This window comes from Propithecus coquereli, unplaced genomic scaffold (genome assembly GCF_000956105.1).
Source record: "Propithecus coquereli isolate 6110/MARCELLA unplaced genomic scaffold, Pcoq_1.0 Scaffold370, whole genome shotgun sequence".
In the NCBI taxonomy this organism is placed as follows: Eukaryota; Metazoa; Chordata; class Mammalia; order Primates; family Indriidae; genus Propithecus; species Propithecus coquereli.
Window position 1 is genome coordinate 2,129,133 of NW_012149397.1, and position 24,786 is coordinate 2,153,918.

Sequence of the window (24,786 nt, forward strand, 5' to 3'; positions counted from 1 at the left end):
GGAGGCAGCGGGGCCAGGGAACAGAGTCTCCGTGTTGATGAAAGCAGGGACCGGCCGGATCCTGGGAGCCTCCTCCTGGCTCACCTGCTTCCGAAGCAGCCGGGCAGAGTCCAGGGCATGAGGTCCAGGGCATGTTTTGGGCACCGTAATGATCTGATGGTAGAACTGAAGCCAAATTGGGAGGCAGCGAGGTCTGGTTGAAGCACAGATGTCTGGAGCCCGCTTGTGTGCAATCGTGGGCACCTCCCAGGATGCGCCACCCACGTGGGAATCGGTGCTCAGCTCCGGCTCGGTTCCCAAATCTCTTTCGCCCTGCCCAGCCCAGCGCCCCAACCATATCCGTAGAAGGAATGAGGGAACCTCATTCTACCTGCCCTTCCTAAGGTGATTTCCCCATAGCAACATCCCCCCACCCCATCCCTGCCATCAGCCCAGACCTCAGCACCGCAACAGAGACACACCCTGCAAGGCCAGAGCCAGCGCGGCCAGCCCAGCACCCTGCTCATCCTCACCCGCCCCATATGCGTGACACTCCTGCAGCCTGTCCCTCCTTGAGGCTGCCTTCCCTCCTCCTTGGTGGCCCTTGCGTGGTCCCCAGCCCTCCCACTGAGTGGCCAGCAAGATCCCAGCCTGTGGCCAGCACTCCAACGCTCAGCTCACAGCGGCACTGCCTGCACAGCGCCACATTCCTTGCTACCTGCGATAAAAGTGTGAAGGGACGCTATCGTATCAATGAACAGAACTGGTGCTCCTGAAGTCACAGGACAGATGTGCTAGTAATTATGTGAATGCAAGTCACAGCAAACCCGTGGTGATGAAATTTGAAAATGTACCTCTGTGCACCACATAAGGTCATCAAGAGCCATGAAAGATCCCCCCAGGAAGCACAGAGCTAAATGACCACATTACATCTGCTCACAGCAGAGCTTTCTGTGCCTGGGTCAAGACGTGACCAGAGACAAGCCGGGTGGGGGTGGGATGGGTGGGAACATAGGTGCCACCTTACAGCATCTAGGGTGACTGCAGCCAGTTCACAGGAGGAACCCTGCAGAGAAGCCAGCCTGGGGGACACTGCAGCCATCCTCACTGTGTGATCACAGCCCCAGACACAGGCCACTGTCCAGGGGAAGGCAGAGCCCTGGCCAGGGCACCAGCAGCCCGAGGAGGTGTCTCCTCCCCTCCAGGCACTGAGGCCCTGCACTCAGGTACCCACTAGGAGCACCCCCTCCCACAGCTATGGAGAGGCTGGGGGTGGCATGAGGCAATGAGACATGCCCCCAGCAGCCCTACAGGCCCACGGCCCCGGACCCCTCAGCCACGCGGCAAACCCCACCAGCAGCTCTGCCCCAGCTTCCCTCCTGGGAGGTCATGGCTGCAGGAAGCCCAGCCGCAAGGCTGCGATACCCTTCCTGCACCGACCTCGCTGCACGACCTACACCCAATGCCCCATCGAACCTCCCACGCACACATACCCCCACGGACGGGCAGCTGCAAGGAGGAGCAGAGTCTTCCAGGTTGACGAACCCAAAGCTCACCGCATCCACCCCTCCTGCCTCTGAAGGCTCACACACCTTCCAGGGTGTCGCCCAAGCCTCAGTTTCCTCATCCGAGTGGGGCCTCCTGCAGCTTGGCCCCGCGGGAGCCTGTGCAGGTAGGCCGCCCTCCCGCCTCTGCGGACGCCATCCAAGGGCCCAGTCCACCTCTCACTGAAACTCAGCCAGGCCTGGAGAAGCGAAGCTCGTGAAGAACCACCAGCCTGAGACTTGTAACATGTGGACACTTTCAGTAGATGTGCTATATTCAGTAAAAAGTTTATTTAAACAAAAAAAGAAAAAAGGACGTGCACCTTTGTGGGCATGCCACGTGAACACAGGGCTCTCCAGCAGTGAGCGTGCTGGGTGTATTTCTGCTCAGTCCTTCCACTAAAAATTAGTAGCTCATTTATTTCTAAAGCTCAACTATTTAACCTGCAATACTGAGAGCCTTTCTACACTTGCATTCCCACTGGTTTCCCCCTTGTGACTTTCTTGCTTTTGTCTGTTCCAGGCAGACTTTCATGCCCCTTGTCTCAATTTGTCTAATTGTCCAAGTTTGTTCATCTTTTGTAATTTACAACGAGGCCCCACACAGGGGCTCTCAGGAGGCACCACTGGCCCTGTGGCCCTTCCCAGGCCAGGCTCTCACCACTGTCCTTCTCTGGGGTCAGCTGCCCACTGGCCAGCAAACAAGCCCTGTAACCCCAGCAGAGGTGTGCTTGTCCAGTAACCTCAGCTGCCCCTGCAGCCCAGGGCAGCACCACCCAACAGAGCACATCAATGATGGAAATGTCCAGTGTTCTAGACAAGAGCCACTAACATGTGGTACTGAGTACTTTAAATGTAGCTAGGAAGACTCAGAACTGAATTTTAAATTTTAATTAATTTTAGTAGCCACACATGGGCAGTGGCTACCCCTGGATGGCATAGGCCTAGAGAATCGAATCAAAATAATCTAGCCTGGCATTAGAGGCTCTAGAGCTGTTCCACCTCCGCACCCCTGTACCATGCACCCTGCACAATTATTAGGACAACACTATTACCACCTGCATCAGCCAGGCCTCTCCTCCCACCCAGACCTGCGCCTGGACCTCTCCTTTCCCTCTCACCGGCACTCTCACCCCAGCCCAGGGCCTCCTCCAATGCAGCCCAGCCTGACACCCTGGCAGAAAAGGGCCACTCCTGCACCCCCCACCCTACCAGCTCCTCACCCAGACAGAAGGAGCAGGAAGGAGAGAAAAGATGGAGATGCACCCCATCCACTGCCTTTCTGGGTGGAAAGTACCAGAAACCAAAACAATCATGACAGTGTCACCAAAGCAAAAGGAAAGGCATGGGCCTGGTGTGGTGGCTCATGCCTGCGATCCCAGCACTTTGAGAGGACGAGGCAGGAAGACCACTTGAGACCAGGAGTTCGAGACCAGCCTGGGCAACATAGAGAGATCCCCATGTCCACCAAAAAAAAAAAAAAATTTCCAGGCATGGTGGCATGTGCCTGTAGTCCCAGCACTAGGGAGGCTAAGGCAGGAGGATCACTTGAACCCAGGAGTTAAGAGACTGCAGTCAACTACAATCGTGTCACTGAACTCCAGCCTCCAGCCTGAGTGACAGAGCAAGACCCTATCTCCTAAAAAAAATAAAAAAATAAAAATAAATAAAAAATGAAAGGCAAAGATCCCAAACTCAAAGCCACCACATTGAAGCAAAGTCAGCAAGCGTTTGGCCAAAGCAAACAAGGCCTTTCCAACCCTTCAGAGTTCCCGCTCCACCCTCTCCACTTCCACACGAGTCCTCCACCACGCTACCTCGAGCCGCTCGCCCCGAGTCCCGGCAGGGGAGGAGAATTCCCACCTACGCCACGCCAACACCGTACAGGCGTGGCTGAACCGCGAGGCCCTCCCAGCCCGTGCCGGCCACTCTCCACCAGACAGGTCACGCTCCTTCTGGAACAATCTCCCCTCAGGACTGCTTTTGTTCTAACCTTGGGAAACCACACGCTCCCCAAGCCTGCAGCCCAGACTTGCCTGTGGCTCGTCTGAGACCCACTCGCTGGGTACGCGTGGCAGCAGGAAGCGCGCTTACCATTTCCTGGGCCACCTCGTCGGGCGTCTCCTTCTCCAGGTCGAAGGTGAACTCTATGGCTCCGTTGTCCTTGGGCTTTCCCTTCAGTTTCTTGGGGTCCTCGACCCAGAGCCGCAGGGCAATGGTGGACTTCCTGCCGTGGTCCTCCTCCGCAAGCTCCACTCTCACGCCCGTGTCCTCTGCGAAGAAGGCGTGGCTCAGCAGGTCCTTGATCTCATACCTAAAGGGAGAGCAGCTGACAGGCAGGGGCCTGGGCGCTGGGGGCCTGTGCACCCACACTCCTGCTACTGTGGCTGGCGCGGCCACACGAGCCATGGCTGAGGACGTGAACCTGCCGAGCACCTGAGCGTCAGAGGCCTCAACCCAAACATCTCGGCCCTAAACATTGTACTCCCTGGCCTGTTCCCGTGTCAGAAAGTCCTCCGACTTTACTACTAGATGGGCAAGCTCTGCCTGAGTGTGTATTTCCTTAACTCCCAGGGGATAAGGAAAAAAATTACAATCTGAACAAAAGTCTTACTACATAGTGTTTTAAGACTTCCTTTTTTCTCCCTCATTACAAAAAGAAAACATGCTCATTGAAAGAGATTCAATAAATACAAAAAAGAATTTTAAAAACCACCAGGCCTCCCACAATGCAGACACAGCCCCTGCTAACATGCTGGGGGGCTTTCAATTGTCACAAGAGACATCTGGCCCTAGAAAGGACTAAAATGCAAACAGAGGAGGTGGAACCCCACCCCGAGCCCCCCCACTCAGTACCACGAAGCAATGACATTTTTGGGGGGCCTTGTACAGGAGGAGGGACTGGTGAGGCAGAGAGGAGGGGAGAGTGGGTGCTGAGGGTGAGCAAGGACCTGCGGAACCCGGGGGTCCCAAGCCGGTGTCCAGCCACAGAAGGGCCCTATACAGGGAACCGAGGCTCTGCTGTCGGGTGTCACTCTGCTGACCATTTCTGGGCTCTTCACAGCTCTGCCAAACAAGCATCGCTAACCACTAATGAGCTCTCTTCTCTAGTATAAACAGAACCACACAACACGCACTGTTTGGGGTTAGGCTTTTTCCACGTATGATGTCTGCAGAGTCATCATGTGGCTGTGAGTATCAATAATCCATCCTTGCTTACTGCTGAGGGGTATCACACCAGATGGTGTGTGTACCCCGGTTTGTTTGTTGGGAGGGAAGACCAGCTGTGAAGGACGGGCCCTGCTCTGAGGTGGGGAGCTGGCTTTGTGGAGTGGCTGGAGTTATGCTACTTTTGAGATCGGTCAAACAACTAGATGCATAAAATACACGGCCTGGGGTTCAGAAGGGAGGCCAGGACTGAAGCCCATCTGGAGCCCCTCACATGGAGACGTCCTCTAAGGTCATGGGAATGGGCAAACCCACATGCCATGACGCAGAGAAAAAGCAAGGAGGGGCAAGGGAGGCCCAGGCACTCAGACGCTGCAGGCTGGGCTGGTGAGCAGTAGCCAGCCAAGGAGGGTGTTCCCGGACAGCACAGAAGGACGTCAGGCCTGACCTCCTTGCCTGGCGTCCCCCATGTGCACGCAGAGCCAACATGCCCAGCGGCCTCTGCTGACGTGCCCGCGCACCCTGGCCTGAGCCCACTGTCTCCTAAAGTTCTCTCTTGTCAGGAACACGATGCTAAATGCCAGCAGGAATGATTTCAGCTGGAAGAGACCCCAGAACCTAACACCACACTGAAACTCACCTTTCCTCCTTGTTTTTGCAAATACATTCCCCAATGATCTCCTTGATTTCAGGATCGTGCACTTTCTCAAAGCTGGCTGGCTTGATGCCCTGGGAATGGGAGAGCAGAGTTACCTGACACAGATCGGCTGCTGTCCACAGCACAGGGGACACCTCTCCAGCCACACCCTCCTACATATGCAGGACTCAACCTCCACAAACTACTAGGAAATCGGACAAAATATGCAAAATGGCCATGTTCAGACACCAGATGATGGGGCAGTACCTGACATGGATTCTGAGAGAAAGGGACAGGTGAGCCAGTCCCTCCCACAGCCCCGGCTCACTGCCCGGAGCCCAGCAGAACCCAACCATCCCACTGAGCTTTGGGATGGAGCTCAGAATACAGGGAGGCTGAGGAGGCCACAGGAAAGTTCCAGAAAGAAGAGAGCAACACAGCAAAAAGAGCCCCAGATATCTGCACATGAGTCCCACAAGTGCATAGTCAACTCCACAGGGCTGGGCAAAGAACAACAGGGAAACGCAGGCAGAACAATTCCCAGAGTTCACAGAGGTCAGGAAATAACACAATACATACAATGTACGGCATCCAATCAAAAATTGTAAGATGTGCCGACAAGCAGGAAAACGTGACCCATGACACTGCAGAAAAACTACAACCAGAAATAGACCTGGAAATGAGAGAGATGTTGGAACTTGCAGACAAGGAGGCTAAAACTCATTATAGCTATGTACAAGTATTTAAAGGAAATGAACATAAGGAGGAAGAGAAATGATAGAAAAAAAAGAACCAAATGGAACTAGAGATGAAAAGCACAACATCTGAATTGAAAGTTTCACGGGAGCAGATGAACACCAGATTAAACACTGCAGAAGCAATGAATGAACTTGAAGATGTAGCAATAGATCAGATGGTCGCTGAAGCTCTGCCCCATTCGTTTCAGAATTGGGGACGCTCGCAAGGGCCAAATATGCACATGACATATACAAAACTGGAGTCACAGAAGGACAGGATTCAGGGTGGAGGAGGGATAAAAAAAATACTTGAGGAAATGATGGCCAAAGATTTTCCAATTTTGATGAAAACTGTATAGCCACAGATGCAACAAGCTCAAGCCCCAGGCAAGACAAAGCAGAGCAGGGAATAAACTGGAGACTTGTGTGAAGCCAGCAGCCTGGTTTCCTACTATTTAGGTCTCCTATGGAGGACACCTTCTTGGGTTCCCCCTGCTTCTGTCAAAGCAACCATCGCCCCGGCAACAACACACAGTGAGCACTTCCACCTAAGCTGCAGAATCTGATACTGGGGTTAACACCTCAAATATAGCAGTCAGTTTCTGGAAAGGTGTTGATGAGAGCTTGGCCACAAAGCCTCCCAGGTAGGGCCACTAGGGCCTCCTGTTCCAGCTGCCCTGTCACCTCAGAGGCTGGTAGAGGAACTGCGGTGACGAGGTGGATGGGATGCTGCCCAGAGAGTGGGGCCTTTCTAACCACACCTGGGCTTCTCCCCTCCCCGCCCTGAGGGTACAAGAGCACTATTTGTGGTCACTCTTGGCCACGGGCCAGGTGGCTTTGAGGTGGGTAGCCCTCCTTGGACAGCCAGTGGCCATGCATGAAGGGAGCAGAGTGCAAACCCAGCAGCCAGACACAGGATTTCAGGAGCAGGGGGTAGGCAGGTTTCGTCTGCAATCTGCTGGGTTGTTGGTTTTTTTTTTTTTTTGAAGGGAGGTATGGGCAACTAATTAAAAATTTTTTAAACACATTGAGGGCATCAACTATCACATTCTTCCTCCTTCAATAATATTTAGCCTTCAAAAGCTTCACCTGGCTTTTTTTTTTTTTTTTAAATATAGAGAGCATAAAGCATAAATTTTCCCAAAGGCAGGGGTAGGGAGGGAGGGAGGCATGCCCACTGAGCCCTGGTTGCTGGAGCCCCCAGGCCTGGGGGCAGACGAAGACCCCCAGGGCAAGAGTTCAGGAGGACAACCAGGCCCATGTCCCAACCAGACCACCGTCCATGCCCCTCTGGGAACCCAGGGGCCCCTCCCACACCCCACACCAGCACCGCTGAGGCCTCACAAATGGAGCCCTAAGTCTCTGGAGCCCCCCAGTTCCTCCCACCACAGTCGGCCCTTGCCTCCCTCAAGAGCTGCTGCCCATGGCCAGCGGGTGCCCCTCCTCCCAGCACCCACAGGGACGCTGCACCTTTCTGGGGTTTCTGACTCAAGCCCACAGCACCATCCGTCAAGGACTCTGCCTGCCTTCCCACGTCCTCAGGGCTACGCAGAGGGGCTCACGACAGCCAGGTGACTGACAGCTTAGAATAACCAAACACACATAATCTGCAAGGAGGGCTCAAGAATCATGCCCCTGTGCGTCTGCTGAAGCAGCCGTGGAGCCACACAGCTGCCCAGGGCAGAGCGGCGTTGAGGCGCAGAACAGGCCCCCCCGCCCCTGTCAGGCATCCTGAAGATGGGGGCTGCCAGGCTGGGCCTGCACCCCAGGCTGAGGGGGAGGCGGTGAGGACTCCAGGGGATCCCAGCAGCCCGGGGCCCTTGGTGCGGACCCTGCACCAGGGCTTGCCCTGTGGGCCTCCCAGGCCTCACCACGAGAGCAAACGGACAGTGCAGAGATGGGCGCAGGAGCCCCGGCCCAGCCACTCCACCCTGGGATGTGCTGTTTGTGCTCCCTCCACCCAGCAGGGCCCGCCGCAGAGGGAGGACAAGACCAATCTGTTTGTACAGCTGAAGCCGTCCGATTAACTCAAAAATCACAGCGACAGCAAAACAGGGATTAACGTTCCCAGCTGCCTGACGCTGACAACTGCCTAGAGACTTGCTTGGTCTAGGGGTAACTGGCTGGAAAAGAAATCAAACCACTGTTTCAAAATAAACAAGATGGAAAATCCAGCAGCCCTGGGGCAGCCCAGAGGGGCCTCTGGGGTCAGGCAGCCTGGGCACCCCTCTGGCCTCTTTGAGTCTCAGTTTCCCTGCTGTCCTGGCTGCACAAGTGACCCTCCATGGCTAAGCACTGCCCATGGTGCCCCGTTTATCACCATCTCAGTTCCCCATCTGCAAAACAGCCTGGTTGCTTCTTTACACAGCTGCCGAGCAGACTTCACGAAGGCACACAGAGCCCAGCCCATCACTGTGTCCCTGTGAGCAAGGTGGCCGGGTGGACTCACACAGGTGACCTTTCTGTAGATCTGCGCGGCATTCTGGCACTCCGAGTAGGGGTACTCTGAGGTGGCCATCTCCAGCATGCACATCCCGAAGGCATAGACATCGACAGACTCATCGTAGTGCTCCTCGTACATCTCGGGGGCCATGAACTCAGGGGTACCTGTGCCCGGGAGCAACAGACACAGCAGTCAGCTGGACTCTGGCTCCTGGGCCCAGCAATGCCAGGAGCCAGTGTCCCAGGAGCCTCGGCCACCCAGATCCCCATGTCCCCCTGCCTGTCCCATGGCACCCTCAGAACACCAGGCCCCCAACGCCAGCCCTGCCCCACACTCAGGAAACAGGCATGCTCTACAGATAGCGGTTACCAAAAATTCCACCTGCAACCTCATGATTCCAGGGGTAGAAATCAGTTTATAGCACCATCCCCTGCCCAAAGAGCTGGGAGACTATGACTTCCAGACCCAGGAGGCAAAACCCTGGGCACACTCTCGTGTGTGGACATCACGATCCCGATGACAGGCTCAGCATTGGCCGGCACTCAGACACCCTGCAACAAACAGAAACTTGGCAGTTGTCATAGAGCTACATATAACTGCCAAAATCCAGAAAAGCCGTAAATGTCCCCAGACAGGGGAATGGCTAGGTACCCTGGGCATGCCCCCATGACAGAGTGTCATGTAGCACAAGACCACCAACACCACTGAGGACAGTGCCTGGTGAGGGGAGGGACAGACACCATCCACCCGATAGGTGCCACAGACTTGTTAAGACGGTAACCACTCGTGCTGTATTAAATACAAAAGGTGCAACAACAATGTTTGCACTGAGGTTAAATTTTTTTAAGAGTCTTGCTATGTTGCTCAGGCTAGTCTCGAACTCCTGGCCTCAAGCAATCCTCCTGCATCGGCCTCCCAAAGTGCACGAGCAACCACAGACATGAGCAACCATGCCCGGCCTGCACTGAGGTCTCGAGGGCATGGCAAACTTATGCCAGCTAAGTAAAATGATACGAGATAACACACACATGCTCGCTGGTCTCAACCTACATAAAACAACACACACAGAGTGAGATGATATCTGGGAGGTGAGGCAACAGCTGATATTTCTTTTACTTACACTGGTTTGGGGTTTTTAAGATTTCTATTATAATTTTTTGCTTTAATAATACAGCAGTTGTAAAAATAAAAATAAAAACCTTTAATTAAATAGGTCCTATTGAATGTCTATCAAGCTGAATGCAAAAAAAAAAAAGAAAGGGACTAGAGACTTCAGTAAGGCTGCTTTCAACATCTGGATATTTGTTGACTTTGAAAGATTTTCAAAATGTTCTAGTTTCTTTTAAAAAGCAGATGCAAACTCATTACTGCATTAAAAAGCACATGTTAGAGTTTTGTTTATCCATTTCAATTTAACATGTATTACATGTTCATCAAAGAAAAGTTAACATTTTGGATAAAAATGGGGAAAACAAGAATGTATGTTTAGACGTAAGTATATGCACACAGAACTCTGGAAGAATTCACGAGAAATAACATAATCTGAGTCAGAGGGACCTTCCACTGGGAATTTTATCCTTTTGGATTTTTGAGCCACATGATTATACTGAAAATTTGCTACCCTGGGAATTTTTAATTTAATATTTCAAAGTTTCTTTCCATCCCTAAGCTTGTCACTGAACAGTGAATGTGTTACCCAGGCTGGGGCAGGAAGCAAAGATGCCACAAAAGCCCCAGGCAGGCAGCCACAGGCAGGAGCGGCCTGAGCTACGGCTCCAAGCCCAAGCTGGTGACAACGTGAACACCTGCTCCCTGGCCCCTCCCACCCCGCTGACCTGTTCCAGATGGGCCTAGACCATCGCAGCCACTAAGGAGGGCCCTCCATCGTGGTAGTGGGCACACAGCAAGATGTGGCGGCTGACTCACCAGGAAGCCCCAAGCTGCAGGAGGGAAGCACTCACTCCCCGGGGCCTTCTCAGTTGTCCACAATGACACCCCCACTACCTGAGCCCCGAGACCCTGAGGGATGACTCGCCCTGTGACAACAGAGAGGACCACTACGAAGCCCTTTTCTGCTAGGAGGGGCCAACCAGAAGCCTCAGGGGCACATCCTGAGCCCTCACCTCAGCCCAGCCACTTCTGTCCAAAGGGAAGAGACTGAAGGGAGCCCCATCCCCAGGGCTGCTGGGCAGGAAGCCAGGAGCTGAGCCAGCCACTCCTTGGCACTTGTGGGGACCCCACTCGCCCAGCTGCCAGCACAGCGCCAGCATCCAGACGGGAGGCAGCAGGGTTCCTAGGCTCCGGCTGTTCTGAGACCCTCAGGAACCAAGGACCCTGCTCCACAAGAAACACCCAAGGCCCAGACAGCCTGGCTCTGGGGGCGAGCTGGGGTTGCCAGCAGGTGGGGGGTGCAGAGGAACCCTGATAACTAACGCCCACTTTTACACATGTGCTTAGATGCTGGTACTTGGACATTGGCACACATTCTCTCACACTGTAGCCATTTAAATCTGAATTTTAGGCTGGGCATGGTAGCTCACGCCTGTAATCCTAGCACTCAGGGAGGCCGAGGCAGGATCCCTTGAGGTCAAGAGTTCAAGACCAGCCTGAGCAAGAGACCCTGTCTCTAAAATAAAAACAAAATAAAAAAATCTTAATTTTAAAAATAACATGGTTCATGCACATACACGTATGTCCAGTGGACAGTTCCACCTACCATGCTGCTCTGTGGACAGCTGTCAGCTGTGGAGCCCCCACCCCCAGCCCCCTCGTGCACACCTGTCCGCACCCGCGGTCCCTGCAGACAGCTGTGCACGTGAAGGTTAGGATGTCAGGCCCCGTCTCACTCCACCAGCCGAGCCCCATGTCATCAGGTATTGTGAGCCCCTGCGCTGCCCCCCCAATCCCCAGGAGGCAGACAGGGCTCCGTCAGAGTGGCCTTTCTTCTTTTTAACAAGAGAAGCGGCTGTGGTTCTGCCTGTGCAGCTGTGAGGCGGTCTCAGCTCCTGGACGGTGATCGGCAGTGAGAGGAGGGAGGGACCTGATCCAGCCTGGCGCATTTAAGATCACCTTTTAAGGCCGGACGCGGTGGCTCAGGCCTGTAATCCTAGCACTCTGGGAGGCCGAGGCGGGCGGATTGTTTGAGCTCAGGAGTTCGAAACCAGCCTGAGCAAGAGCAAGACCCCGTCTCTACTAAAAATAGAAAGAAATTAATCGAACAACTAAAAATATAGAAAAAATTAGCCGGCATGGTGGCGCATGCCTGTAGTCCCAGCTACTCGGGAGGCTGAGGCAGGAGGATCGCTTGAGCCCAGGAGTTTGAGGTTGCTGTGAGCTAGGCTGACGCCATGGCACTATAGCCGGGCAACACAGTGAGACTCTGTCTCAAAAAAAAAAAAAAAAAGATGACCTTTTAGCCTGTGAAAACCACCCTGCATTAGAGTCTGCCTGTTTCCAGATCTGTAATAAAAGACAAGTAACTTCCTTATGGAAATCAAAGATTTCCTAGCCTTAACTATCCTTATGATTTGCACTAAAACCAAACCAACACAGACGGCCCTCATCCATGTTCTCACTGGACAGGCAGAACTCATCTCCTGTCTCTCAGTGGGGTGGATGGGCAGGTAGCACCTGCTGGGGGGACTGCACACCACCCAGAGTCCCCCCAGGACTTCTCTATAATGGCTGCAAGGAAGGTCTAAATGACGTACCCATGGCCGCCCAACAGCGCGACCTCTCTCCCATCCTCTGCCTGGCACGCCCATCCCATCCCAGGCAGCCCGAGACTTTTTCCAGAACGACTATCCCCAGTTCACCTTGGCCTCTTCTCAGTTCACCTACCCGCCAGGCCTGGTTCCATCATCACTTCCTCCAGGAAGCCCTCCGGGTGGGCAGGGCACCTCCACGGCCCCCAGGACCCTGCTTACTCACATGGCCTGTGCAGCCGTGGATACCTGCAGCAGGACTGTGTTCCATCATCTCCATCCCCCTCAGGGCCAGCCAGGCCCGGCCGAGCACACACAAACCAGCCAAACGCACACTGTGAGTGTGGGAGGCCCAGGAGGCCAAACCTGGTTAGCAACATTTAACGCACACCTGTGTAAGAATGTGGCACCTGGGTGGGGCCCCGGGGTAATGTCTGGGGCCCTCACAAGGCAGACAGCTCCAGGCACAGGAACACCATCCCCTCAATCCTTCCACTCCCATCCCAGAACAGCCCTGGGAAGCCGGCCCCGACCCAGGCCTCTCACACAGGACACATCTAAAGTGCAAACCACAGTACCTACCCCAGGAGACCCGCACGTCCACAGCAGGAACAGCCTGCAGCACCAACTGCCCCCAAGGACATCGGAGACGGGGACCCTCCTCCCGAGGAGATGGGGGCCATGGCCTAAGGCTGTCCTTCTGATGGGACCACAGACCCCAGGAGAACACAGACCCAGGAGGGCTCAGCCCGTTCACCACCGGGGCCAGCATGCGGGGGCGGCGTTGAGCAATCAGGTCACAGGCCAGGGGACCCTACTGACAGGCCTGGGGCAGCTTCCTATTAACAGGCCTGAGGGGAGCCCCTGTTCACGGATGCGGGGACGCCTGGGTAAAAGGCCTGGGCCACCAAGGAGGGCCCTCCACGGTGCCAGTGGGCACCCCCCACCTGGCCACAGCACCCCTACCCAGCGGTTGGCCCACTGCTAAGGGCCTCTCTGCCCAGTGCCCCAAGGGAGCCACATGACTCATTCTCCAGGAGTGTGGGCAACCGAGGACACTCCTGGTCACAGCCTCCCTAACCGCAGTTTCCTGGGCCCCGGCTGAGCAAAAGCTATGTGACACCCCACAGAGCCGGGCACCCATGTGGGGCTCAAGGTCCCGCTGCACCTGCCAGAAACACCCAGCCTTCAGCTCAACCTGACCCAAAAACTTGAAATCTCGTTTCCAAGAGGCCAGGGAGCCGACCAGCCAGGGGAAGCTGGGGGGCTCTGCTGGGCACCTCAGCTCTGGTGTGGGGGTGGTGCTTTGTCCTGATGTCTACTTCTGAGGCAGGAGACCCCCAAGCAGCCCTCCTGCCTCCTGTGCCCAGGGCCTGAGACCAGGACCCCACCACTTCCGAGGCCAAATTGGCAAAACCTGCCCCAAACTGTGCAGAGCTCAGTGCCCCAGGGTGCGGGCTCTCCACAGCCCTGGCCCCTTGCTCTCAGCCCCTCCGGGTTGGAGCGCAGACCCTCTTCTGCCCCACCCATTTCACATATGGGGAAACTGAGGCCTGGGTCAGCCCCTGCTCTCCATCACTTGGCTCCCCACGGGACTGCCAGAGGCTCCAGATGTCACATTCCAAACATATCACCCAGGGTTTCATTTTCCCCAAACAGGCCAAGCTCTGTCCCCAGACGTGCAGCAAAACCATGAATTCAGAAAGCCTGGAGACTGACCACTCCCTGCCCTGCTTGTGGGGAACCAGCCCTCACACCGAGGGGCTGGCCAGGTCTCCACACAGGGGCATCTCCCGACCTGATCCCACCTGGGCTTCCTGAGCCCCGACCCAAGCTGCCGGCCCTACACATGTTGGAGCTTTCCGGGCATCTTAACCCCCAGAAATAGCTGCTCCAAGACCCCTCCACAAGCTTGTTTCAAAGCCCATAAGAACCCATCCTGGACCAGTGGACACTGGTGCCCGCAGTGCCAGGAGCATGCCTGGGGCCAGGCACATGGCACGACGCAGACCCGTCGTCTGCACAGCAGCTATGGGCTGGCTGCCCCAGGGCCCAGCACCTCACCCCAAAAGGCGGCTAGGAAAGCTGCTCAGGGGAGGGGAGAGTCTGAGCTGAGGACTGAGGATGAAGAGAGGCCAAGAACACCCAGCAACCTCAGTTCCTCAGCCTGCGCGTAATGTCTACTCTGTGCCTTGCCCCAGCTACGTGTGTTTCCCAGACACCCCAAGTTGTCACTTCCCTGGGCCTCGCAGCCTGCGTGCTCCCCTCCCCGCCTGCTGAGACCAGCTCCAGCATCGCTGGCCACAAACCTCCCTAGTTCCTCTGTGGTCGTGGCCTCCTTCCCTCCTCCAAGTGCCCACAGCGCCCACACGCACCGCGGGTGTCAGCACCCGGCCCCCCTCCCTCGGAGATAATCAGAGCTGGCACCTAGCCCACAGCCGGGGGGTGAACTTGAAAAGCCGCAGGGCCAGAGTCTGGACGGAGCGGGGGCTGCAAGTGAGGGGAGGAGAGGGGTCAGCGCGTGCTGGCTAGAGTGGCAGCGCACCCACCCGGCAGGCAGGGCCCCCAGGCTGAGCCACTGGAGGCTTAGAGGGCCACTTGGATGCCTGGCCTGAGGCACCCCTGCCCACACACTTCCCCGCTGGGCCTCCACACCAGATCTGCGGTGTCTGAACAAAACCGGACACTCGCTGGCCCCTCAAATCCCGCCCAGTGGGGAGGAGAAATGGGTTTACCTATCACACTTTTGGCAAACGATGCTCTTTTGAGGGTTGCCAGGCCCAAGTCGCCAATCTTCACAGACCCAGTTGGTCCAGTGATGAAAATATTGTCGCACTTCAGGTCTCGGTGGATGATAGGCGGCGTCCTCGTGTGCAGGAACAGCAGGCCCTTCAAGATCTGCCGGCACCAGCTGCGGAGCACCTTGGGCTTCATCACCTTGAACCGCTTCAGGTACCTGGCGGGGGGTGGGGGGCAGTTACCATGTGCTCACCAGCAGTGGCCCCTACGCAAAGTCCCCGCCTAGTGCTGTTCAGGCCCGGTACTAAGTCTGTCTACGTGCACGCAGGGGCCACCTACAACAGGCAGTGAAGGTGAGAGAGGAGGGTCGGACGGTTCTGCCCCTGCCAGGGCTCACCAGCCAGAGCCAGGCCCCTGAGCAGGCAGCCAGGCTGGGCTCACCATCCTCCACCACTCCCCTCACACCGCGGACCTACCTGCTGAAGCTCCTGCCAAACACCATCCTGATCTCACCCTGAAATGGTGCCAGGCTAGCTTTGTAAGTCACCTGAGGCAGGACAGAGTCCCAGCCAGCAGGTGCTTAGGGTGAGGGTGAGGATGAGGGGGTGTGGGGGCCAGAGGCCAAGAAGGCCAAGCCCTCCCTGCAACTGGCTGTGTGGCCTGTTCTGAGCAGTGCCCTGGGAGGTAGCAGCAGGTGAGGCTGGGAGAGGGACTGTCCCCTCACTATGCATTCACCTGTGAGAGAAAATGCTGAGGCCCTGCCTGAGGTCACAGGGGTCAAAACGATTCAGATGGACCCAGGGTGTGCACCCAGAGGAGAAGCCCCCATGCCCATAATGCAGACAGGGGACTCAGCGAGGAGAGACAGGCTGCCATGGCCACCAGCTCCGGACCCCTCCCTGACCATGTGCCCGTCCTTGGGACCCTGTGCACCCTGGTCTGCGCTCTACCCGGCCTCTTGACACCTGCTGCAGCTGCTTCCTGAGCCTCCAGAACGTGCCGGCTGGCTCCCAGGCAGAAACGGAACCCAGAAACAAGGCCCAGGCACCCCGGACAGAGGAACCATCTCACAGGGGCATAAACAACCCTCTGGTGTCCCATGCAGAAGGGGAAAGAAGGAACAGCTTCCGTGTCTGAGGGACAGGTCACATTTGTCACAGGAGGCCAGAGAGAGCCAAATGCTAGGAGTAACTGCCAGGTTGCTTTATTTGTTTCTTCCCATTTGGGGAAGGGGCTTCCTATTGCCAAGAGAACACAGATTTATCACACCTCTAAGAGGTGGGATGCTGGACCTCGGGCACAGCACAGGATCTTGTCCTGCCCAGCTCTGGTGGCCCTGCGCCCACACCAGGACCTGCCCACGAGCAGCAGCACTTACGTCTTCAGTGTCCCTGAGGTCATCAGCTCGGTCACCAGCACAATGCACCGCTTGCCCTTGGCGCTGGACTCCCAGAAGTCATAGAAGCGCACGATGTTGGGGTGCTGCAGGCCTTTTAGCATCTCTGCCTCCTCCTTGAACCGCTGCCGCTCCAGCTTGGTGAGCTTCCGGTCCTGGAATGAAAGAGACATGCTGAGTGGGCAGGAAACTGGGTACAGGAGGGGCCTGGGCCGTTTGGCCCAAGGCCTCAGAGACAGCAGCAAGTCCTGGAAGCACCACGTGGCAGGAGCAGCCCTCCCTCTACCCACAGAGACCTGAGTGGCTGCAAGACAGGGGCACTTGGCCACCTGCACTATGACAGCCGAGCTCCCAGGACCCTGGATGCAGCCCCTGCAAAGGGACCTCAGCAAAAAGAAGTTCTGGGGAGCCAGAGAGGTCCCATAAATCCACACTGACAAGCTCATGCACTTTTTCCATAAAAACATCTTGAGGCCTTTGTTCCCTCAGCAGTCATTCACTTCCTGAGTGTTTGTTAAAAGAATGAAATGTCAGTTTATTTCTAATGTATACACAACTTGGAGGAAGTGCTCAGGACTCAGTAGATTAACCAGAGGAGACACTGACAGGTGCCTGAGACCAGAGGAGGAAGAGAAGCCCCAGCAGACCAACACTGACGAGCAAGCAGCCAGGGCCCTCTGGTGCGGGACACAGCAGACACTTCCCGGGACCCTCAGGCCACCATGCACAGCTCGAGCCAGCTGAACTACCCACTGACTTCAAGTTTAAATAGGGAACAACAGACAAACGCCACCACCATCATCTGGGAATCTTCGTCAGGTGCATGCTGCTAGGTGTCCCCCGTACATACCCTCTGCCCACGGTCCCAAGAAGGGACCGCCAAGACCATGCACCACATTCGAACACATCCCAGTGCCACCCACCCTATCCCCACCAGCTCCCACCACCCTGTCCACGCTCATCCATCCGTCACCACCCTGCCCCCGCCGCCTCACTCCCCCTGGCAGCCCACCTGGATCCTGCCCTTCCTTTCCCGAAATCCTTCAATGGATTCTCATTTGGAGCACCCAAAATAAACCCAAAGAGCCCGCACAACCCCAAAGGCTCTAAAGGCTCTGTTTCCAACTTCATCCCGTGGGACGAAATCCCACATCCACGGGCCCAGCTGAGGCCTCTCCCCACCCCAAATATGCACCACCCCTCTCACCTCCACCCAAGCTCGTGCCCCCAGCATTACCTCCTGGTCCTGGTCCAAGAGGCCCACAGAGCAAGGCCTGCCTCCCACAGGAATGTCAGAAAAGAAACATGTGTATTTTCAGAAGGAAACCATAAACATAACTAAAGACAGAACAGCGAAATTCTGAGGAATTCCAGGGAGACAGAAAGCAGGTAAATTTGGATAGCTGAAGGGAGAGTTGAAAGGTGAAACGAAATGCAAGCCAAGACCCCCAGATCCTTCTGGAAGGGCCTAAAGAACATCAAGCCAGACGAATACAACACAGAGAGGAGAAGTGGGCCACAGGATTACAACCAGATTCATCTTGTTAAGGAATTATATCCCAAACTGCAGCTACACCATTTGGGCCATTCCTCCTCCTGCCAGCCCGCCAGACCCCTCCCCCAAAACAGAAACCCTCACGGGCCCTTCACTCCTAAGTGGGATTGCAGAGGGACGATCACAGACAGGGCCGAACAATACCAAGAGAAACCATGGGCATGGCCAAACCGAGAAGAACAAATAATTCAGAGACCAAGGGCAACTTCAGAAAAATCTAATTAGTGTTCCCATAAAGACCCAAGAAGTTGACATACACAAATAAGAGCAAGTTTGCATTTAAAAAGAGAAAAAAAAAAAAGAGCTCTTGCAAATAAAAACTGGGGCTGACTTCAATGTTTTAAAAAGAAGATATTTCATAATCCAATGAAACATTAAGTGTAATACAAAAAAGTTAATGTTTAGTCTAGATAATAAAATGGAAACATGTTCTACTCATCAAAACCAATTATTTAAGCCAAGCATGGTGGCATCCACCTGTAATCCCAGCTACTCAGGAGGCTGATGCAGGAGGATCACTACAGCCCAGGAGTTAAGAGACCAACCTGGGCAACATAAAGGGACTCTGTCTGAAAATAAATAAATAGATAGATAGATTATTTATTTAAGAATATAAAAGTCAAGCCACAAGTTGGAAGAAATTATTCTCAATGCATATATCTGACAAAGAACTCAGATCCAGAATACAGAGAGAACACCTATAACTCAATAATGAAAAAACACATGAACAAATATTTCACCAGAAAAGATACAGAAATGGCTAATAGCATATGAAAAGGTGTTCAGCATCATTAGTCACTAGGAAGATGCCACTTAAAAACCACACTGAGATACTACCTCATAACCCCCAGAAGGGCTAAATTAAAAAGAATGATAATTCCTACTGCTGGGCAGCTGGGGAACAGCTGACGCCTCCTCACATACTGCTGCTGGGAGTTCGAGGTGGCACCACCCTTGGAGAAGTCTTTGGCACCTGCTCTGTGTCTAGCCACTCCCCTCCCAGGAACCACCCGAGAGAGGAAAACCTAAGTCCACAAAAGATGGGCACACGGATGTTTGCAGCAGCTCCGTTCACCACAGCCCCACCTGGAAACGCCCAGATGTCTACAGGCAGGTGAATGGAAACCAACTGTGGTACACCCACCCAAATAGGAACACAGTTCAGGAACAAAAAAGGATACAGTCCTGATTCTCGGCACCACAAGCGGATGGCAAAAGCATCATGCTGAACAAAAGAAGCCAAACACAAAAGAGTTTGTCCAGTGTGACCCCATTTTGATGCGAAACTCTGGAAAAGACAGAGCTAATGTGTGGGGAATGGCATCAGAACAATAGTTGCCTCTGGGGTGGGTAGAAGTGGGAGCTGAGAGAATTTGGGAGGGGCAAAGGAAATGTTTCATGTCATAACAGAGGACATCGGTTGCACCTGTGTGTGCATTTGTCAAAGCTCAACTTGCATAGTTCTGTGTGTTTCATTATATGTAAATTACACTTCAATTTTTCAAATCTTAAAAAAAGAAAAAGTGAAAACATCCAAAGACCAAATGAGAGAAGTAGAAGAAAGGGAGAACAAGAGAGAAACATTAAGAGACATGAAAGAACCACCTGGAAGTCAAACAACTGCCTAACAGGAGTTCTAAGAATAGACATCAAAAGTATAAATAGCAAAATAGCATTTCTCTGAGCTGGAAGGGGAATGATTTAGAATAAAAGGGCCTGCCAAGGCCAGGTCAGAGAAAATGAAAAATGACCCACCTCCAGACCTGTTCCAGTGAAATTTCAGAATCCCAAGGACCAGGAGCAAGTCCTATCTGCAAAGGAACGGTCCAGACAGGCTGCGAGTCTCATCAGAGACTCTGGGTACAGGCAATGTCCTCAAAGTGCTGACTCTGAATTCTATACCCTGCCAAGCATATCAAGTTGGGTGGTCCAAACTCATTTTCAGACATGCAAGTACCCACAGTTGACTTCTCATGAACTCTAGGTGAAACAAGTTACTGGAGAAGCATTTCCACAAAACAGCACAACAAAACAGAAAGGCATGTGGCCAAGCTGACCCCCAAGGTCCCTCAGGGTGAGGGAAGCTCAGAGGGACGTGGGGGGCTGGGCTGGGCCAGCTCGCCCAGGAAGCCTTTTCTAGGCAACGGTGTTTCAGTTACAATCCCCTTTCGGTGGGCCTAGTCCTTGGTTCTAGACGAAACCCACAGACTCATCTATAGCATAAGTTATTTTTGCCAGTATTTTAGCATCAACCAACAGCAACACATAAAAGATTTCATTGTGGTTTCACAGCAAAATGTTCACATTCTGAATAAATAACAAAAAATGAGGGGTGGAGGAAAAGTACCCCGAATGTGCTACCATTTTCATTTTTCATGGCAGATGCCAGCTAAAATTGATAAATTAAAGACATGAAAATCAAAAATGGTTAACAATGGTGCCTGTTAGAGATGGGCTGGGAAGGGTTAGGAGGAGACCTTATTTTATATTCCATGCCACCAGGCTATTTTTAATCCATGTGACACATGGCTTGGTAGTCTAAAGGTCAGTTAGCATCTCCCCACTCTGAGCACCACCAGAGCCCACCTGCAGGGCCTGCTGCCACGGGCCCCACAGACAGCTCATCCAAGTCCTTGTCACTTGTCCACTGCTGGTTGGCCCCCATTACATTGGTGAGTCCAGGACAGCAGAGCCAACCCAGCCACCAGCACATCATAAACATGTGGAGTGAATTCATTCATTAATCAGTCTACCAGTATGGCTCATGGCCACCAAGAGCAGGAAGGATGCACCTGATTCCCAGGAAAAGATTTCCAAATCCTGCCAGAGTCACATCGTTCTTAAAGGTTTGGTGGGGGGGAGGGTTCTCTTCCACTCAGACATGGGAGCGTGAGGTCACTTAGCACCACTATTCCTCCTACCGGGTCCCTGGTGCTACATAAATTAGTGGCTCCCATTCCCTCATAGATGGTGAAAGTCAGTCAGATGCTAAATGAGGAAAAACATTTCTGGCCAAGCTGGGCAGCGAGGCCACAAGGGGTGCTCCGGTTGGACGGCCAGGTGGCCAGAAGATGATGCCTGGCCCTGGAGGGCCTTCCCAGCACCCCAGGGCTGCCCAGGGAAACACACCAGATGTTGCTTTGGGTGTTGGCTAAGAGGATCAGAGGTTCCTACCCCGAATGTGCCAGGGTGTCTGCAGGTGGTCCCCTCCCGAGACATCTTGGGGCCCCCTACTCTGTCAGAATAGCTCCGACGGGTGATGGCCGGAATTGCGAGGTACACACCTGCTGCCCTCAGGATTCTGCGGCATTCTCCTTTCAGATGGGGAAAAGCCCAAGAACCAACCCTTTCGAGGGGCAGAACTTCGTGGCAACCCCAGGTCCCACCAGGAGAAGGTGAGACACAACACAGGCAAAGGAGGGTGCCCAGAACCAGCAAGACCAAAGTCCTGGACACAAGTCTCCAGCTCCATGTAGTCATGATTCAAAACCAAAGAAAACCTCAAGCATCTCTGTCCAGAACTGTCCCACACAGGCAGAAGTGGCCCAGGAAGGGGGCCCCAGGTAAAGTGCTGGGCTAGGATTGGTGGGTAGTAGGCCTCCCCAAGGACTCACCTCCCTGCATGTCAGTAAGTGCTCACACCCAAAAGTCTCGACATCCACGGGGTAGTCAGCATGAGGCCTCAACCACATGCGTGTGCTCCCTGTGGCCCTGTCACCTTCCGGGGGCGGGGGTGTCCCCACTGCTCCAAGGAAGCCCAGAGATCCTGCATGCTCCATGCCTTCCTGGTTAACCCCAGGTTGACCACCTGCCACTCCCAGTTAACTTCAGCTGGGGGCCCAGCAGGCTCTTCACCCACCCTTTCACCCTGAAGTGGGGAGAGGATGGGGGTCTGGTTCTGGGACGTCTCTGGGCTCAGTGAGTGCACAGGGAACAGAGTCAGTAGACAGCTGGCTGCCCTGTCCCCCATGCTCTGGAGCTGGAGTCACTCAGATAGTCATGGAAGCTTTGGGTATGTAGGAAAGCACTGTTTACAATCTCATGGAGAAAATGGGCTGTAGATGAGAAAACACATAAATATGCAATTACAAATTGTGCCAAAAATCAGCACAAAGGGACAGATGGGCAGTACCAGCCAGGGCACCCTTGGCTCCAAGGAGAAGGACAGCTCCCATCCCACCCAGGACATGGGCAGGTCTGGGGTACTTGAAGGAAGAGGACTTTGGGCAGGTGTGAGGTTGGAGCGGGCTGTGGTTTATGTCGCCATAGGGCCAGGCGACAGGACACCGCTGGAAAACAGGCAGGCGCTGGGCCTGCTCTGAAGCTGGTGACCACTGGGGCTCAGTGGGGCCACCCTCACATCAAAACCCAGCACCCACCACCAGCCAGCAAATGGGAGACCTGTAGTGCTCTGTGACCTGTTCCCTCCAATAGTCACTGCAGGTTTAAAAGTAAACAAACTCACTGCTTTTAAACCCAAGTTCCCTCTCTTTAACCTCATCTTGAGCAATAAAATATGTGATCTCACAGGTGAGCTGGTGTATGTGTTTTCTAATTCACATTTTTGAAAAGGCATCATTATCAAAATGGAAAATTTCCCTGCTACTCCTGAACACAAGTGGCCAAGGAGTCACAGAGAGAGGCCGACATGCCCCTGGAGACAGTAGCAGAAAAGGGACAGCGCCGGCTCCCCCCATCTTCGGGGTGAGTCCGGCCATGTGCACAGACTGAGAAGGAAGCGCTCGGCAGTCGGTCAGCAGGGCTGGGCACCACCGGGACTCAGTCTTCTTTGTCGAACGTCAAGAAGTTTATAATTCTCTGGAGAGAAACGTGAACTTGAATCTCCGGCCCCTGGCTGCTTCTGTAAATACTCTTTCCTTTAAAAGGGGAGGCAAGGAGCAGAGAGAGCAAGGGGAGGTGCCAGGCGAGGCTGTACGTTCTTAAAAGCCTTTGGGGACCCTGGCCCCTCCCCTGCACTGGGGCTCACCCTGTCGCCCCCACACAGAAGGAACCAGGTGCCCACCCTGAGGGGTAAGCTGGGATCTAAAACATGCTTCAAACAGTTGTAAAGGATGCCACTTCCAGCATTTTGTAAATGCTGACTTTTTAAAAACGTTCTTTGAAATATTTCCCACGGAATCCAAATACTGGCAATCTGATACCCTCCGTCAGCTGTTTCACAAATACGTGAACAGACGCGTCTCTAACTCCAGTCGGGACTCCAATTTCCATTCCCGCAGACCTGGCAAACGGGATGCAGCTCTTCCTGAAAGGCTTGCGCTGACTGCCCCACCGCACTCCTCTGCCACACACTTGCTCATAGTGGAATCATCTGGCTTTTTAGAAATTCCCTGTGATGAGAATGCTCTGAGGGCCAAAGGTTATTTTTCTGGATTGAATTACCATTACGAATTAGCAGTGCATAGTCGACCAAAACAAAGGAAGAACAAATTTTACTGAAAGCAGCTTGCTTGCGGAGCCAGATGGAGCTTTCCTCCCAATTACGTGAGGCATCCATGGGTGAATCTTAGTCATCTCCAGAATGGGGCAAGGCCCAGCACTGCTCTGTCCACCTTCAGGTTTGTGGACGGTGAACAGTTCCTGTTGGTCAGTAGAACAAGACCCTGAGCTGTCCTTCACCAGGACCAGCTGCGGCCCTGCCAGGGCCTCCTCCAGTCTTACTGAGCACATGCGATGGGGGTCGTGCCCTGTGTGTGGAGGTCCCCATGCCAGGGGTCCAGCGTTGGGCTTTTTGCTCAGGCAGGGCCCCCCAAGAGGGGAGATCCAGGATGGATCGGACAGGCCCCACCCTCCCCACCCCAGGGCTCTGATCCCAGGGCAGGCTGCAGGAGCCCACCCGACCCCAGGCCCACCCGACACCCCCATCTTGGGTGCAGACAGGGCCATCATGGGGAGCCAGTGTAGCCATCACTGTGCAGCAGGGATGGCGTGGGGTAGCCAGGAGTGGGGCAGGGCTGAGGAAAGGAGCCTCAAAGGCCAAGAGGAGTAAGAGGATCTGGGGGACACAGAGAGGGTGGCCCAGACACACCAGGCACCCCCAAGGCCCTAAGCCATGATGGGGCACAGCTGACAGGATGTAGGCCATCTGGGGCCAGATGCTGGGACAGTACAGCCACCTGATGGCAAGCACAAGCCTTCCCGAGGTGTCCAGCCCCCCAGCCCACCACCCCTGTGAAACCTCTCCAGGACCTGTGACCTCAAACAGGCCCTGCACAAGATGAGGCTCTTCCTCCCAACAGGAACCTGGCCCAAGGCTGGCCGGCCCCAGTGTCCTCCTCAGACCACCCCACAGAGCAGGTCCTCCAACCAGGGCCTCAGGGCGACCTAACCCTCCAGCCAGCAGCAGTCAAGATGCCGCCATCCAGGGAGTCTCTCTGCCTGTCAGCTCCTGCCCTTTAGCTCCTGGGCCGTGGGGCTGTCAGCTCTGCCTTTTCTGGCCTCACTGTGTTCTATTCCCCCTCCACGGAACAGGAAAGGTCGGTTGGGGTAAGGCTGCACTGACAGGTGGTGTTATCAAGAGCCTCGCCCTCGGCCCCTCTCCATGGCACACTGTCCTGTGCTGGTCTTGGGGAGAGCAGACAAAATGGAAAAGGCCATTCTGATTTCAGAGACCAAGGATGGCATCTAGGCTCAGGCACCAATTCCACCTCTCAGAGCTCAGTTTCCCATCTGTACAATGGGTAGATAGCAGCACCCACCCAGGAGTTTCCAGCCCTCAGCCAAAGGGATGCACCCTAAATACAACCCCCTGGGCTCTGGACAGTGCATGTGCTTCAAGGGGAGGCCTGGCCCCCCAAGTCCCCACTGGCCCCCAGCAGGTCGGGCTGGCAGGGCCCATGCTCATTCATATCATGGGGGAACCA

General features: G+C 54.5%; 1 protein-coding gene across 1 annotated transcript in view; it reads right to left on the bottom strand.

The window, feature by feature from the left end:
• WNK2 (WNK lysine deficient protein kinase 2) overlaps window positions 1-24,786 on the bottom strand; it is a 124,428-nt gene that overhangs the window by 69,943 nt on the left and 29,699 nt on the right. Inside the window, exons 2-6 of the mRNA XM_012651814.1 lie at window positions 16,330-16,502; window positions 14,948-15,168; window positions 8,515-8,672; window positions 5,332-5,420; window positions 3,618-3,837 (exon numbers count right to left, since the gene is read on the bottom strand). Of these exons, the coding sequence (XP_012507268.1) occupies window positions 3,618-3,837; window positions 5,332-5,420; window positions 8,515-8,672; window positions 14,948-15,168; window positions 16,330-16,502 (861 nt within the window). The remainder of the gene's footprint in view (window positions 1-3,617; window positions 3,838-5,331; window positions 5,421-8,514; window positions 8,673-14,947; window positions 15,169-16,329; window positions 16,503-24,786) is intronic.